Source organism: Notechis scutatus, chromosome 12 (assembly GCF_049901735.1).
Source record: "Notechis scutatus isolate UNSWTSFEM ecotype Mainland chromosome 12, rNotScu1.2, whole genome shotgun sequence".
Lineage (NCBI taxonomy): Eukaryota > Metazoa > Chordata > Lepidosauria > Squamata > Elapidae > Notechis > Notechis scutatus.
The window spans coordinates 9,593,314-9,610,461 of record NC_142020.1 but is presented as its reverse complement, the minus strand read 5'-3'; the positions used below and the strand labels follow the sequence as shown (position 1 = coordinate 9,610,461).

The 17,148-nt window shown below is 45.0% G+C and overlaps 1 protein-coding gene across 1 annotated transcript in view; it reads right to left on the bottom strand.

Moving 5' to 3' along the window:
- The window catches only part of LOC113420704 (ankyrin repeat and fibronectin type-III domain-containing protein 1-like), a 261,890-nt gene that overhangs the window by 220,931 nt on the left and 23,811 nt on the right, over positions 1–17,148 (bottom strand). Inside the window, exon 2 of the mRNA XM_087942340.1 lies at positions 1,792–1,985. Coding sequence (XP_087798466.1) covers positions 1,792–1,985 — 194 coding nt within the window. The remainder of the gene's footprint in view (positions 1–1,791; positions 1,986–17,148) is intronic.

Below are 17,148 nucleotides of genomic sequence, written 5' to 3'. Positions count from 1 at the left end.
TTCCAAGAACGTAAAACCACCATGATGCAAAAAACATCAGCAAGCAGGCTGGACGGTTTTAAAGCAAACAGAGCTGGGATCGTGTCTATGCCTGAGAAAAAGTCATCGTGGCAAAAGCTGTGGTCATCACTGTTTTAATTTCAGAAGCTATCAACATATTTCTGCACATGGAGTGGTGTGGGGGCCTAGAGGTGGAGCTCTCGCCTCACAATCAGGAGGCTAGGAGTTCGATCCTAGGTAGAGGCAGATATTTCTCTCTCTCTCTGCACAATGAAAATGTATCTGCTGAACAAAACTCCACACTGGTGACAGGAAGGGCATCTGACCAGTAAACACTCTGCTAGCTCCATTCAGTTGCCCAGACTCCGCCCCGCAAGGGATTATGGGGTCTTTAAAAGATGATGGTGATTGATGGTCAACATTTTTCTGCAAACCTACGTCCAAATCTCCTGCCAGGCTCGAAGCATCTGAACAAATGTTGAGCAACTACAGATATGTACAAATTTTTGAACCAAAGGCAGAACAAATTACAGGCGGACCTCCACTTCTCTCCACAATTGAGCCCAAAATTTCTGTTGCTAAGCGAGACCGTTGTTAAGTGACTTTTGCCACATTTTACAACCTTTCTTGCCCCAGGGGCTAAGTGAACGGCCGGCAGTTGTTGAATTTTTTTCAGTTGTCATTTTTTTTCAGTGCCCCAGTAACTTTGAACAGTCACTAAACGAACCATTGCAACTCGAGGACTATCTGTATTCATCAAGGGTTGTTTTTTTTTTTTTTCTGGAGCAACTTTTTCAGATGCCAGGGGTTTCAATAGGAATTTATTGTATATCAATAGAAGAGAAAAGATATGCAGAGGCGGTCTTGAATCCCAAAGCAATGGCTTGTGCGATGTGTTGTCGCCAGGTTGAGGGGTGGGGGGCTATTATATAAGAAGGACCAGGGGTGACATGATAGCAGTCTTCCAATATCTGAGGGGCTGCCCCAAAGAAGAGGGAGTCAAGCTATTCTCCAAAGCACCTGAAGCCAGGACAAGAAGCAACGGGTGGAAACTAACCAAGGAGAGAAGCAACCTAGAACTAAGGAGAAATTTCCTGACAGTGAGAACAATTAATCAGTGGAACAATTTGCCCCCAGAGGTTGTAAATGCTCCAACACTGGAAGTTTTTAAGAAGAGATTGGACAACAAATTGTCTGAAATGGTATAGGGTTTTCTGCCTAAGCAGGCGGTTGGACTAGAAGACCTCCAAGGTCCCTTCCAACTCTGTCTGTCCTGTTCTATTCTATTCTATTCTATTCTATTCTATTCTATTCCATTCCATTCCATTCCATTCCATTCCATTCATTCTAATATCTATTCTATTCTATTCTATTCTATTCTATTCTATTCTATTCATTCTAATATCTATTCTATTCTATTCCTCTTCCTATTCTATTGTACCCTATGACTATCATTAAGTGTTGTACCTTATGATTCTTGACTCTTGACGAATGTATCTTTTCTTTTTATGTACACTGAGAGCATTTGCACCAAGACAAATTCCTTGTGTGTCCAATCACACTTGGCCAATAAAGAATTCTATTCTATTCCTATTCCTATTCTATATTATATTATTATTATTTGATTAGTTTTATTTTTTACACATTATGTTTTTATATTCCCTGTAAGCCACCTTGTGTCACCATGTGCGAATAGGCGGCAATATAAATTTTCTAATGAATAAACAATAAAAAATAAATAAAATAAAGTACACATGCACTGAATTACAGGAATAAATGGCTCAGACTCACCAGTAGAGGGCACTGTGCATCCTTTCTGACAATCGGGGGCGGAGTGATTCCGAACGTGTTTCTGCTCCGGCATCTCGTTTCTGTACAGTTTGGAGTCCAAAAGTGGAACTCGACTGATGACCGGAGACTGGGGGATACTTGGAAGCGTCCGAGACTTTCCTAAAAGTGGCCTCTGAGACTTTCGGTCAAGCGACCTTGAAAAGAAAGGAATTTTTTTTTTTTTTAAAAAAAAATCACCATTACTTTCGATTCCAAAAGAGCCGTGGAGTTTCAGCTTTGAAGGGGCTTGGGGGGAAAAAACAGATTTTTTTTTTTCAACCTTTTGGAACTAGCAACATCACTGGAATTCCTTCCAAAAACACCCTTGGCATTTCTTATATATTTACGATGGTTGCCGTTATGCCGGGATCGTCTGATCACTTTCCCAAGCAACTTCTAACTAGCAAAGTCAATGAGAGAAGAAGACAGATTCACTTAATGACCTTGTACTTCACTTAACAACCACAGTGATTCATTTAGCAGCCACAAATACTTCTCCTTCTCCTTCTTCCTCTCCTCCTCCTTCTCCTTCTCCTCCCCTCCCCTCCCTTCTCCTCTTCCTCTTCCTCCTCCTCCTTCTCTTCCTTCTCCTTCTCCCCCTCCACCTTCTCCTCCTCTCCTTCTTCTCCTCCCCTCCTCCTCCTTCTCTTCCTTCTCTTCCTCTTCCTCCTTCTCCTTCTCCTTCTCCTCCTCTCCTCCCCTCCTCCTCTTCCTTCTCTTCCTCTTCCTCCTCCTCTTCCTTCTCCTTCTCCTTCTCCCCTCCTCCTTCTCCTCCTTCTTCTCCTTCTCTTCCTTCTCTTCCTCTTCCTCCTCCTCCTTCTCTTCCTTCTCCTTCTCCCCTCCTCCTTCTCTTCCTTCTCCTTCTCCTTCTCCCCTCCTCCTTCTCCTCCCTCTCGTCCTCCTTCTCCTCTTCCTCCTCCTCCTCCTTCTCCTTCTCCCCTCCTCCTCTTCCTCCTCCTCCTAGTTCTCTTCCTTCTCCTTCTCCCCTCCTCCTTCTCCTCCTTCTCCTTCTTCTCCTCCCCTCCTTCTCCTCCTTCTCTTCCTCCTCCTTCTCCTCCTTCTCCTCCTCTTCCTCCTCCTCCTAGTTCTCTTCCTTCTCCTTCTCCCTCCTCCTTCTCCTCCTTCTCCTTCTTCTCCTCCCCTCCTTCTCCTCCTTCTCTTCCTCCTCCTTCTCCTCCTTCTCCTCCTCCTCCTCCTAGTTCTCTTCCTTCTCCTTCTCCCCTCCTCCTTTTCCTCCTTCTCCTCCCCTCCTCCTCCTTCTCCTTCTCTTCCTTCTCTTCCTCCTCCTCCTCTTCCTTCTCCTTCTCCCCCTCCTCCTTCTCTTCCTTCTCCTTCTCCTCCTCCTCCTTCTCTTCCTTCTCCTTCTCTTCTTCCTCCTCCTCCTCCTCCTTCTCCTTCTCTTCCTTCTCTTCCTCCTCCTCCTCCTCCTTCTCTTCCTTCTCTTCCTTCTCTTCTCCTCCTCCTCCTTCTCTTCCTTCTCCTTCTCTTCTTCCTCCTCCCCTCCTCCTCCTTCTCCTCTTTCTTCTCTTCCTTCTCCTTCTCCTCCTCCTCCTCTTCCTTCTCCTTCTCTTCTTCCTCCTCCCCTCCTCCTCCTTCTCCTTCTCTTCCTTCTCTTCCTCCTCCCCCTCCTCCTCCTTCTCCTTCTCTTCTTCCTCCTCCCCTCCTCCTCCTTCTCTTCCTTCTCTTCCTTCTCCTTCTTCTCCTCCTCCTCTCTTCCTTCTCCTTCTCTTCTTCCTCCTCCTCCTCCCTCCTTCTCCTTCTTCTTCCTCCTCCTCCTCCTCCTTCTCTTCCTTCTCCTTCTCTTCCTCCTCCTCCTCCTCCTCCATCACAGTGTCCCTGACATCACGTGATCACGATCCAGCTGCTTGACAACTGATTCCCTCTGACAGCAACATCTGGCAATGTTTGTTTGCCAATGGACTTCTCCCCCCCAATTATTTTGCAAAGGGCTGTGCTGCTTTTCTAATAAGCTGCCTAGAGCCCTATAAATAACCACCGCTTTGCTTTGGGGATCTGGAAGAGTTCATCATCAAGATTTTGACAAAGATTAAAACATCTTTTTAGCTGAAGCAATCATCCAGTTCTCGTCCCATTACCTGCTGAGCAACCAAATGAGAGAGAGAGAGAGAGAAAGAAAGTTGCAGCGCCGTGTTTTGCTATCCAGATGCCACCAGATGTCTTTGGCATCTGAGATCGAAGCTACGACATGAGAATGACAAAAACAGCTTCACCAAATGCTGTTGGGTTGAATCTAATAATTTTACAGAAGCCTCACTCCATTTGCGACATTCCCGCATGAGCTTAAAACCAGGGTAGGAAATTAATGTTCTCAAGGTAAGGGAGGAAGGCCCATGAGCAACCGGGACTGTTGTGTAGGACTGAAGCAATAGGACCAACACATGTATGTTTGCGTAGGCAGGCACAGGCACACATACATAAATTGGGGTGGGTGGGGAAATAAAAGCAATCCACAGAGCTATAGAGCACTGCACACCAGAACAACACAAGGACAGTTTTTTCGCAAACGCCATCCCTCTGCTAAACAAATAATCCCCTCAACACTTTCCAACTATTTACAAAGTCTGCACTACTATTACTATTAATCTTATCATCACTCCTTATCACCCATCCACTCCCACTTGTGACGGTATGACTGTAACTTTGTCGCTTGTATCCTTATGATTTATATTGACTGTTTCCTAGTATGATTTCATTGCTTATTGTACCCTATGACTATTATTCAGTGTTGTACCTGATGGTCCTTGACTCTAGACGAATGTATCTTTCCTTTTTATGTACACTGAGAGCATTTGCACCAAGACAAATTCCTTGTGTGTTCAATCACACTTGGCCAATAAAGAATTCTATTCTATTCTATTCTATTCTATTCTATTCTATTCTATTCTATTCTATTCTATTCTATTCTATTCTTCCATTCTTCCATTCTTCCATTCCATTCATTCTATTCTATTCTATTCTATTCTATTCTATTCTATTCTATTCCATTCCATTCCATTCTATTCTCAGAGGCCACACAGGGACAGGTGAAGAACAGGATATGACTGTTCAGTGAATCATTGCCATTGTTAAGTTGACTTCGTGTCAGGATGCCAGCAATCGCCCTAATTAAATCATGATTCTAGAGCCAACTTTCAATAAACTTTAAAGGATTCATTAAGGCACTGCCCTGTATGAAGCCAACTCTGGCATACATAATTCACAGTCACCTGTGACCCTGTTTCCCCCCTCCCCCCGGGTGTGTCATAAATCAGATTCTCCAATTGAGCACATTCACAGGCTGGGTGTCATCATTCACATTCTCCAATTAAATATATTCCCGGGCAAAAGCTCTGGTAGTTTAGTTACAATCTTTTAAAGATAAGTGTTGTGGTTCGCTGGCAGCAGGTGTGGACGGCCGAGGTCTCGGAGAGTGAAGACTCAGATGAGGGGCCTGCGTGGGATGCAGGGATGCGGCCAGGACCATCAGGGAGTGGAATGCTGCCTTTGGAGATTGTGGAGGCTGGCAGCAGCGATGAAGAGGCCCCCGAGGAGCCTGTGCTAAGTGTGCGTGCGCTCAGGGCTGCTCATAGGAAAGAGCAGCTGCAGCAGCACAGGAGACTTGGGAGTAAGGCTGCAAGGTAATGGCCCCTCCCTTCAGAGATAAAAGCCAGCTGAGAAACCGGAGTTCTTTGCAGGAAGCAAAGAAGTTCTTGCACTTCAAGCCTTGTGGAAATTCGGACTATCTTGGTTTGTGTTTGAAGACTTTGTGTTTGGAATATTTCTCGGCACCTTTATCTAGTGCTCTTGGCAGCCTTACACAACCTTGGCAAGGCTCGTTCTTATCAGATACAATTAGTTTGAAACAGCCTTTTAACCGTGAATGAACAGAATTCGCAGAGAAGCATTAAAAGGTTTTGCTTTTACCTCTGTTTGGTGTTCGTTTCCTTGGAACAAGGTTTGGGTCAGAACAATAAGAGTTGGAATGTACTTTCACCCTCTTTTTTTATGGCAACAACTGAAACAGGCATGGGAATGTTTGATGAGTTGACATTTCGCTTATCAGAAGGTCGCAAAAGGGGAATCGTGTGACCCCGGGACACTGCAACCGTCGTAAATAGGAACCTGTTGCCAAGCATCCGAATGTTGATCATGTGACCATGGTTATTCTGCAAACGTCGTTAAGTGTGAAAAATGGTCATAAGTCACTTCTTTCAGTTCTGTTGTAATTTCCAACAGCCACTATACCTTTGTTAAGTCAAGGACTTCCTGCAATGTATTTCGCACCCATCAAAGGAACAAAACCGGTAGGGATCCAAGGAAATTTAGGTGCATGGGGAGGGTGTCACACTGACCCCTAGGGCAGGGGTGTCCAACTGTGGCAACTTTAAAAGCTCATTGTACACATGTTGTACTCTGACAATAAAAGGTAATGATAAAAGACCAGTGGACTCCAACTCCCAGAATTCATGCTGGCTGGAGGATTGTGGGAGTTGAAGTCCCCAGGTCTTAAAACTGCCCAGGTTGGGTAGCTCTGATCTAGGGCCCTTGGGAAGAACCGGGATTTATTTGCTAGTTAGTCCCGCCAATTTCAATGCAGGAGTCATTGGCTTGACTCAAATAACAGATAATCAGAGTTGGAAGGGACCTTGTAGGTCATCTAGTCCAGCCCCCGCTCAAGCGAGAGACCCTACACCATTTCTGACAAATGGCAGTCCAGTCTCTTCTTGAAAGTCTCAACTGATGGTGCTCCCACAACTTCCGAGGGCAACTTCTGTTCCATTGGGTTGATTGTTCTCAGTGTCAGAAAATTTATCCTTGTTTCCAGGTTGAATCTCTTCCTTGATCAGTTTCTATCCGTTGTTCCTTATCTGGCCTTTGGGTGCCTTGGAGAATAGCTTGACCCCTTTCTCCTCTCTGGGGCAGCCCCTCAAATATTGGAAAACCGCTCTCCTGTCTCCCCTGGTCCTTCTCTTCCCTAGACTAACCAGGCCCAGTTCCTGCAACCATTCTTCATATGTTTTAGCCTCCAGTCCCCTAATCCTCCTGGTTGTTCTTCTTTGTACTTTTTCTAGAGTCTCAACTACTACTTAATTTCCAACCTTGCCATGGCTGAGTTGACCCACCAGAGCTGAGCGATGGGAAAAGCCTAGAAAATAGTCATGAGATCATCAGCTTCTGGCAATGACAGGTTCAGCGAGATGGAAAGACGGTTCACACAAGGAAAAGTAAAACATTTGGGGGAGCTGTTTCCATTCCAGACTCAGCTGAGCCCTCTGCCTAGTTTAATCTACTTGGGTCTTCTGGGGCTTCAACATTTTGTCTGCTCTTATCAGAGGTGGATATTCAGCAGGTTCCGACCAGTTCTGGAGAACCGGTAGCAGAAATTTTGAGTAGTTTGGAGAACCGGCAAATCCCACCTCTGACTGGCCCCACCAACCCCATCTCTTCTCTGCCTCCCATTGAGTCCCAGATGATCGGCTGGGTTTTCTCTGGTTGCCCTGCACAGGAGAACGGAGCTGGAAAGCAGGTTAGTGGAGTGGGGAGGGAATGGGGATTTGGCAGTAACCTTCCCCTGCCACGCTCACCAAGCCACATCCACAGAACTGGTAGTAAAAACATTTGAATCCCACCACTGCATAGTATACAAGCCTCCCCACGATCTCCTTCCTCCATTGCTCTTATGCTTGGGGATAATGGCTTATGTTAGTCAATTTCAGTTCATTTGCTTCATTTTTTTTGCCATCAAAGGCCTTTCCAGAAAACTAAGCAGAGAAGCAGCTTTCTCGAAGCTTGGGAATGTGGAAGTCAAGTTCCTCTTAAGTATGACATCATGTAGACCAGGTGCCATGACAACCGCAAAAGCTGCCTGCATCCCAGTGCTTATATATTTCTTGCTACATAGCTGCAGGAATAAACAAAACCTTCTCGGACTTATAAAATATTGAAATGGAAGCGAACGCAAAAAGGGGGCAATGCAGACATCACGACAGCGACTCAGCCCAAAATGTATGTTGCTAAGAGAGACATTCGTTAAGTGAGTGTTGCCCCATGTTACGACCTTCCTCGACACATTCGCTAACTGAATCACTGCAGTCGTTGAGTTATTAGCACAGTCGTTAAGTGAACCTGGTTTCTCTGTTGACTTTGCTTGCCAGAAGGTCGCAAAATAGGGACACGTGACCCCAGGACATTGCAACTGTCGTAAATGTGAGCCAATGGTCAAGCATCAGAATGTAAATCACGTGACCTTGGGGATGCTGCAATGATCGTGTGAAAAATGGTCATAAGTCTTTTTTTTTTCAGTGCCGTTGTAACTTGGGGACAATCCCATGACTATGTTCTGACCCAAACCTGGTTCTGAGGAAGCAAGCACGAGACAAAGGTAACAGCACAACCTTTTAATGTTTCTTTATGAATCCCGTTCCTTTGCGGGTAAAAGGCTGCTTCAAACCAACTAGCTCCGATAAGAAAGAGCCTTGCCAAGCTTTTGCAAGGCTGCCAAGAACACCAAATAAAGTTACTAAGCAATAATTCAAACTAAAGAGTCACCAAACACCAACTCAGATATTCCTAACGTCCACCAGACTCGGGTGTAAAACTTCTTTGCCTTCTGCAAAGAACTCTGGTTTCTCAGCTGGCTTTTATCTCCTCAAGGAGGGGCCATTACCTTGCAGCCTAACTCCCGAATCATCCGTGCTGCTGCAGCACAGGCTCCTCGGGGGCCTCTTCATCGCTGCTGCCAGCCTCCACAATCTCCAAAGGCAGCATTCCACTCCCTGATGGTCCTGGCCCCGTCCCTGCATCACACGCAGGCCCCTCACCTGAGTCCTCACTCTCCGAGACCTCAGCCATCTGCACCTGCTGTCGGCAAACCACAACAGACTACCATGGCTTACAACCCTTATTCCAGGTTCAATTATGGTCGGCAGCCGAACTTAGCAGGCAACTCTTTAACGCAGCCGTTTCTTCTTCTGGGATAGTGAGCAGTGAGAAAAGATGAGGCTGTTTTTTTAAAGAGTCATAGATAAGTGCTATGTTTATGCTCCAAAGTGTTTTTCTGGAATCAATACTGCAGTCCACAGTTCTATTCCAGCAGATTTCAAAGTGACATCTTAAATAACTTTGAAACACATCACAAAACATGTTTTACCACATAGCGGGAATGTGCTTCTCAGTCTGTTCTGACCAAGGCTTGTTGAAACAGTAACAAACAGAGGTTAGTCCCAGAACCCTTTTTTTCTTTATTTTACCGGCTGTGAATTTTAGTCATTTTACAGCCTGTAATGAGTCTCCAACACTTTGTAAATCGTCCCATGGAAGTCTGCCAAAGTCCTTCAGGATAAATCTGATAAGCACGCACCTTTATCTTCCTTGAAATGCTGCCAACGACTAAATTTCCCATTAGTTATACAAGGCCAAATGGAACACAAATTCAACACAGTGCTTCAGGTTTCAAACCAATCAGTATGAACAAAGTTGCTTCCTGCAAAGGCTCCTGTCCCTTTGCTCCTCTTTTATGTCTTATGGGAGGTCCAATCACCTCTCAGCCTTACTCCCAAGTCACCCCTTTTGTCTTAACTGTTCTTGCCTTCTGGCAGCTCTGCGCATGCACGCACTGGGAACAGGCTCCCTTTTCTCCTCTGCCTCGCAGCTGCCAGATTCTGGAGGCTCCGGAGTCAGCACCCCACTCCCAGATGGCCCTGGCCTCATCTCTGCATCGGATGCAGGAATCTCGTCCGAGTCCTCCCCAGACTCCCGGACTGGTCCATGTTCCTCCCCACTGTCCGACTCTGCTGCCGTCTCCACAGGCTGCTGGTGGACCACAACAATATCAACTGACTTTGGATCTCTCAAACATAGACCTTAAGGCAGTTCCAATCCTGCAAGAACACAGTTTGTTTTAAAAGAAGCCTGGGATAACTGCATAAGCTATGCATCACTGCCTCATTTTATGTGGGACTCTTATTTTTATTAAGTAATCAGCCCCATTATGAGATAACAGTAATTACTTCAAAAGGCAGCAAATGCCAACTCTCAGAGGTAGCTCAAATTATCAAGCTTAGAAGTGAATATTCTTATCTCGTGCTATTAGCAAGGTGTCACACACACTCAGCTTATGAACTAAGGAATAATGAAATTGTACTTGAACAGTTAGGAGCTCCTGTTGTGCTTGGGAGAAGTAGCTGCCAGTTCCGAAACAGCCCACCAAGTAGACCAACCGCCACAAGCTGGCTTAAGGAATTAACGGAGCCACCACGCGCCGGCATGAGCACAATCCCCAAGCAGCTTTTGTGTTCTTCGCCACATTTCCTTCCAGCTGCCTCTTAAGAGATAACCCGTCCCATCCCCTTAGATGCCCCTGATGCTGAGATGAAGTGACAATGCGCAGGAGCGCACACTATACTCCCTTTCAGGGCCCACGTCTTATCTTTCTTGACTCTGGCAAATCATCTTCGGCTCGAGTACGTTATATTTCAGCCGTCGCGCTAATCAAATTGTGCACAGAAATCCCTGGAGCTGAGCTGAACAATCTGTACGGTGTCGATCTGAAGCTGGTTATCCTAAGTCAGGGAGGAAATCTCCACTAGAATAGATCAGGAGGTGTCAAAATCTGGCTTAGTGTTTGGTATACAAAGGCAGTCGAGACACAGAACATCTCCAAAAAAACAACAATCAGATCTAAGCTCAAGAATCCCCAATGATGGAGCAAAGGTTTCCTCACTATATATGTAGGGCTACAGAACAGGGTCACCTAAATGTAGCATTCGGTTTACAGGAAGACTTTATCTGAAATAGGTGAGCCCTGGTGGTCAGAATGCAGTATTGCAGGCTAACTCTGCTCACAACCAGAAGTTCAATCCTGACTGGATCAAAGTTGACTCAGCCTTCCATCCTTCAGAAGTCAGTAAAATGAGGACTCAGGTTGTTGGGGGCAAGAGGCTGACTCTGTAAATGTCATGCCCCTGGTGAAGACTGACTCTGAGGGAGAGGAGGAACGGTTGACAGGGAGTGAAAGTCTGGCTCCGGAGGTTGTGGAGGAGGCTGGGGAAGGGCAGAGGCTGGCTGGGTAGTCAGAGGAGGACTCAGGGCGATCCCCTCTCCATTCTAGGGTACGCAGGGAGTAGAGGATAAGGGAGAGACGTGGTCTACTGGGGAGGAGAGGGCCTTGATCCTCTTCGTGGGCTGCAGCTGTGACAATTGGATAAGAGGACAGACATGCGTACAGGCGAGTGCTGGAAACAAAGCATGGAAATATCTCTGGTTTATTGTTCCTCTCTGAGTTTAGCGTCCTTCCCAGTGTGTGTTCTGATGTCTGTGGACGTCTTCAAGCCCTTATCTTGCCTGGTTTGTGTGTTTTTTACTCTTTATAATTTAAATGGCATTTCCTCCTCCTTGTAACTGCTTGTGTGGCAGGTTTTTTTTTTTTTGTCTCCAGTCAAGGATATTTGAAGCTTGGAAGCAAAGTGAAAGAATAAAAGGGGCTTCCACCTGTTTTTTTGTGACTGTGTTTGTTTTGTATCCCACCCTGGGTCATCACAGTAAACTGCTCAGGTGCTGTAAAGCAGGGGTCTCCAAACTTGACAACTTTAAGCCTGGAGGACTTCAACTCCCAGAATTCCCCAACCAGCTTTCTGGGAGTTGAAGTCCGCCAGGCTTAAAGTTGCCAAGGTTGGAAACCCCTGCTGTAAAGCACTATGGAACAGTATATAAGTCTATTGATATTGATATTATGCTTGCACTGAATAGTATAAAGAAAGGGTCTGCTAAGGATACTTTACACTTCAGTGTAAAGTAAGAGGAAGGTGGATCAGAAGGGAGCCGTTCTTGGTGGATGCCCTTACTAGGTGCAACATGCTATTTAGCACTGAAGTTAAATAACGCATTGCTTAGCATGAAGCTAAGCTTGGCTCCATATCCCAAGAACTCACCTTCCTGAGCTCTTAGCCCAAGTACTGTAATGGGAAGAAGGAATAACCTTGAGGAACAGGAGGAAGGGCAGCAACCAAGACAAATGACAGATAAAAGAAACACGAGCCTGAGCCAGTAATGTAATCTGGGGCAACTTCTTAGACACGACCCTCCCTAGTTTTCATGAAGGCAAAGGGGAAGACAGGGGAAAGTATATTCGGACGTGCAAGATCCTATGATTGTAACTTTATAATGAAAGTGGTATGAGCTTCCCTAATTCTGGTTTCCTGCTCTGGTCAAGCTTCGGAAATGTGGCGTTGAAGAAGACTTAAAGAGTCCCTTTGGATTTGCAAGGAGATCCAATCAGTCGATCCTAAAAGAAATCAACCCTGACGGTTCCTTTGAAAGAAAGATCCTGAAGTTGAAGCTCAAATACTTTGGCCATCTCATGAGAAGAGAGGACTGATGCTGAGAAGAGAGGACTGATGCTGGGAAAGATGGTGTGATGACCCAGGGTGGGATACAAAACAAACACAGTCACAGAAAACAGGTGAAGCCCCTTTTATTCCTTCACTTTGCTTCCAAGCTCTGAATATTCTTGACGGAACCCCAAAAACTCCCAAACAGTTACAAGAAGAAGGGAAAAAGCAACACAAAACCAGGCAAAAAAAGGGCTTGAGGATGTCCACAGATAACACACACTGGGAATGATGTCAAACTCAGAGAGGAATAATAAACTAGAGATATTTCCACTTTGTTTCCAGTGTTCGTTCATACGCAGGTCTGGTTGGGGATCTATCCTTCTAACAGTGGCATTTCTAGAGGTCCAGAGATAAATATGCCAAGAGACATTTTAAGCAGCAAGAAGACAAGCAAAATCTTTTACTTTGATATCAGCTAATTATTCAATTTAATGCACTGGAAGGTGCAAATAACTTGCTCACTGTTTATCATCCATCAACATGACAAGATTCGGTTCCGCAAAGTCTGAAAACATTAGCTTCGTAGCAAGACCAGACCATGTTCAAGGATTCAGTAAAAAGTTCACAAACTACTTCTTACCATTAAATAGAACGTGTATCCCTGGCTTTATAATACCAATAATTTTTTCACAAGTCAAAGAGGGAGTAGAAGAAGTTTAGGGGAAGCCTCTTTTATCTGTTTTGAGTAACCTCCAATTGGGGAAGAATGGTTTAGCACCACTTGCAAGACATGGATAAGTGATGTACAACTGGGTTCCCTCCGGATTTGATGCCATGGTTTGCTTAATCAATATTTAAATAATAACCCACTGTTGGAAGACATGTCCATCTGGTTCAGTTCCAAATGGGGAGAAAAGACACTGGAAACATGGAGGCTGATTGGAAAGATGGTTCACTGAAGGACAGGACTACATGGGTTTGAGGTCCTGGGCAGCTGACCACATGGAGTGGAGAGTGAGAGATATGTATACCCTCTCTTGGGCTTTGCCCTTGAGCTTCCTGTTCCTGTGCAAGAAATATATTCTATTGGTTGTCAGACTCCCAAGGGGCTATGCAAGGGTCACAGCTGAGGTTGTCTGAGATAAGTTTGGTCGAACCTTGCTGAGTGATGCAATGAAAGGGCTTGGTTATGCCATGTCGGTGAGTTCTGCTGATAGATAATCCTATTATGTCCTTGAGGGTCATGTATTAATTCCATCACCCTGGAGCTGAAGTCCTCATTGCCTTGTGGATAGGCTGGCCCAATCCTGTTCAATGGGCACCAAATAACTGCTGTGGGCCGGGAGCTGTTCTTTGTCTTTAAAAGCATGCTTCTCCTTTTCTCATCCAGGGAAATATAATATTCTGCCTTTTTAATATTTCTAGAATATGTCATTCTTCTACGACAGTGGTGGCTAACCTTTTTCGGCTCCCGTGCCAAAAATTGTGAATGTGTTCACGATCGTGTGCCAGGACCCAGAAGGCAATGCATGCTGCCCTCTGCCCCACGCCCTCTGCGCATGCATGCGTGACCCCCTCATACTGTGCATCTCTGCGCGCATGTGGGTGATCCCCCTGCATGCACCGTACATCTCTGCTCATGCACGCACAATCCCCTCACACTGCGGGTCCCCAGCGTCCCCTTGCCCTCCCACATGTGTGTCAGATACCCGACAATCAGCTGTCGGGCAGCGGCATGCATGCTCATGCACAATGGAGCTCTTCCAGTCAATCAATGCCACTTCCGGCACGCATCCCATAGGTTCGCCAACACGGTTCTAGAAAAGGGGTGGGTGCTAACTTTCTACACCCACCATTCAGGGGTGGGATTCTACCAGTTTACACCTATTCGCTAGAACCGGTTGTTAACATTCTGAGCAGTTCGGAGCACCGGTTGTTAGAAGAAATTACTGGCTAATCCTGTAAGGGGGCACGGGGAGTTTGCTGGGATTGTTGTGAGAAAGTGCCCGGTGAGTTTTCCGGTTGAAGGCTTAATCCTGTAAGGAAGGCAGGAAGGAAGGGAGGAAACATTCTGGTGTTGCTTACAGAAACTGCCTCTCCATTATCCCTTATTACATTCTTGGCAGGACTAGACTTCCTGTCTCAGGAACTTCTCGGGAGTTGTCTTTCCTTCTTTTGCTGGTACTTTGCTTGCGTGAAGGGACCATTCAAAGTTACAATGGCACTGAAAAAAGTGACTTATGACCATTTTTCACACTTACAATTGTTGCAGCATCCCCACAGTCATGAGAGGCCAGGCGAGGAGATGCGTGCCTTGATGTGAGTGATATTGAGTTGGCCACACCCAACCAATAACATGACCACCAAGCCACGCCCACCAACTAAGCCACGCCCACAGAACCGGTTGTTAAAAAAATTGGAATCCCACCCCTGCCACCATTAGATTGGTTCACACACCCTGCTAAGCTGTAAATGATGGTTTGCCATCCCAAAAGGCTGAATTTGTATAATACCCGGAGCCAAAAATCAAACCACGCCAGGGACCTTACTGTAAGGCGAGAACTAACCTATTACTAAATTGTCGAGAAAACTGGAAACGAACACAGATCCCAGATGTTATTTTGACAGATGTTGTAAAGGAGAAGTGCCTTTGACCTTTCGTGGGTGTTCCTAGCAAGGCTAAGTCCTTTATTTGAAATAATTACAATGGGCCTTTTCAAAAATCAACACAGGCATTTTTTCCCCACTGTTAAAACATCACCAATTCGGTTTTCAAAATCTAGGATGAACACAAACAGCGGAACGGAACGAATCCTTCGCTTAATAAATTTAGGGATTGAAATCCTAGTTTACCAAATCTTCCATTTTAGGTCCCCATAATCTGCAGGACCACAACTAAGAGTTTGACTTGGAGCATAATGGGGAGAAGATGTGGATTTTCCTAGATCTGCTCCACAATACAGATAACCCTCGACTTACAACAGCTCATTTAGTGACCATTCAAAGTTACAAGGGCACTGGAAAAAAAGTGACTTATGACCACTTTTCACAATGATGACCACTGCAGCATCCCCATGGTCATGAGATAAAAATCCAGGCGCCGGGCAACTGACTTGTAGTTTTTTGCAACCTTCTGACGACAAGCAAAGTCAATAGGGAAGCCAGATTCACTTCACAACTGTATCACTAACTTAAACAAATACAGCGATTTGCTTAAAATGGCAAGAAATGTCGTAAAATGGGACAATATTTTCACTTAGCAACAAAAATGTTGGGCTCAGGTGTGCTCTTAAGTCACAGTTCCAGGCTGCATAAACAGAGGGATAGAATTAAGATCACATGAAGTGTTAATGCCACTTTATACTGCCTTGGTTATAAGGCCACACTTGGAATACGGCATCGAGTTTTGGTCACCAAGATGTAAAAAAAGATGTTTTTTGGGAAGAGTGCAGAGAAGAGCAACAAAGAAGATTAGGGGACTGAATAGAATACTTTATAGAATTACTTTATAGAATTACTTTATTGGCCAAGTGTGATTGGACACACAAGGAATTCGTCTTGGTGTAAATACTCTCAGTATACTTAAAGAAAATATACATTTGTCAAGAATCAAGAATCATAACGTACAATACTTAATGATAGTCATGGGATACAATCAACAATCAAATCAAATCATACTAGGAAACAGTCAATATAAATCATAAGGATACAAGCAACAAAGTTACAATCCTACAATCACAAGTGGGAGGGGATGGGCGATAAGGAGTGATGAGAAGATTAATAGTAATAGTAGTGGAGACTTTGTAACAGTTGAACAATGTTGAGGGAATTATTTGTGTAGCAGAGTGATGGCGTTCAGGAAAAACTGACCTAGCTGTTCTGGTGTGCAGTGCTCTATAGCGTCGTTATGAAGGTAGGAGTTGAACCAGTTTATGTCCAGGATGTAAATATTTTCACAGCCCTCTTTTTGACTCGTGCAGGATACAGGTCCTCGACTGAAGGCAGGTGGGTAGTAATTGTTTTTTCTGCAGTCCTAATTATCCTCTAAAAGTCTCTGTCTGTCCTGTTGGGTTGCAGAACCAAACCAGACAGTTATAGAGGTGCAGATGACAGACTCAATAATTCTTCTGTAGAACTGAATCAGCAGCTCTTTGGGCAGTTTGACCTTCCTGAGTTGGCGCAGAAAGAACAGAAAGAAACATATGAAGAATGGTTGCTGGAATTGGGTATGTCTAGTTTAATGAAGAGAAAGACTGGTGTGTGTGTGTGTGTGTGTGTGACATAATAGCAGTCTTCCAATATTTGAGGGGCTGCCACAAAGAAGAGGGGGTCAAGCTATTCTCCAAAGCACCTGAGGGCAGGACAAGAAGCAATGGGTGGAAACTAATCAAGGAGAGAAGCAACTTAGAACTAAGGAGACATTTCCTGACAGTGAGAACAATTAATCAGTGGAACAACTTGCCTCCAGAAGTTGTGGACGCTCCAACACCAGAGGTTTTTAAGAAGAGATTGGACAACCATTTGTCTTAAATAATATAGGGTTTCCTGCCTGAGGAGGGGTTGGACTAGAAGACCTCCAAGGTCCCTTCCAACTCTGTTAACATTCTGTTATTCCCTGGTATTCTACTTCTAAATGCCCCGGAATGTGCAAAAGGATAGGATTCTGAACACACTTCACGCATAGATTATTGCCAACTCCTTATCTTATGCATTTCCTTTCGTGCTGCATTTTTAATAAGTTCATCAGTAATCAGCAAAAGCTTAAAGCTCTTCTTCATTCATGGAGTGGCGTGCAAAGCATTTCAAATTCCAAGCAGCTCCCCTGACCTTATCCACACTGTTCATGGCTGCCTCGCCAGCCATTCTAGAAACTTGGCAAGTCGAAAAAACAGTTCCATTCTCAGCTTGGAAACTTTGAAATGGGGCTTTTCATGCTTGGAAAGAATAGTTGGTGAAATAATAATAGTAATAATAATAATAATAAAAG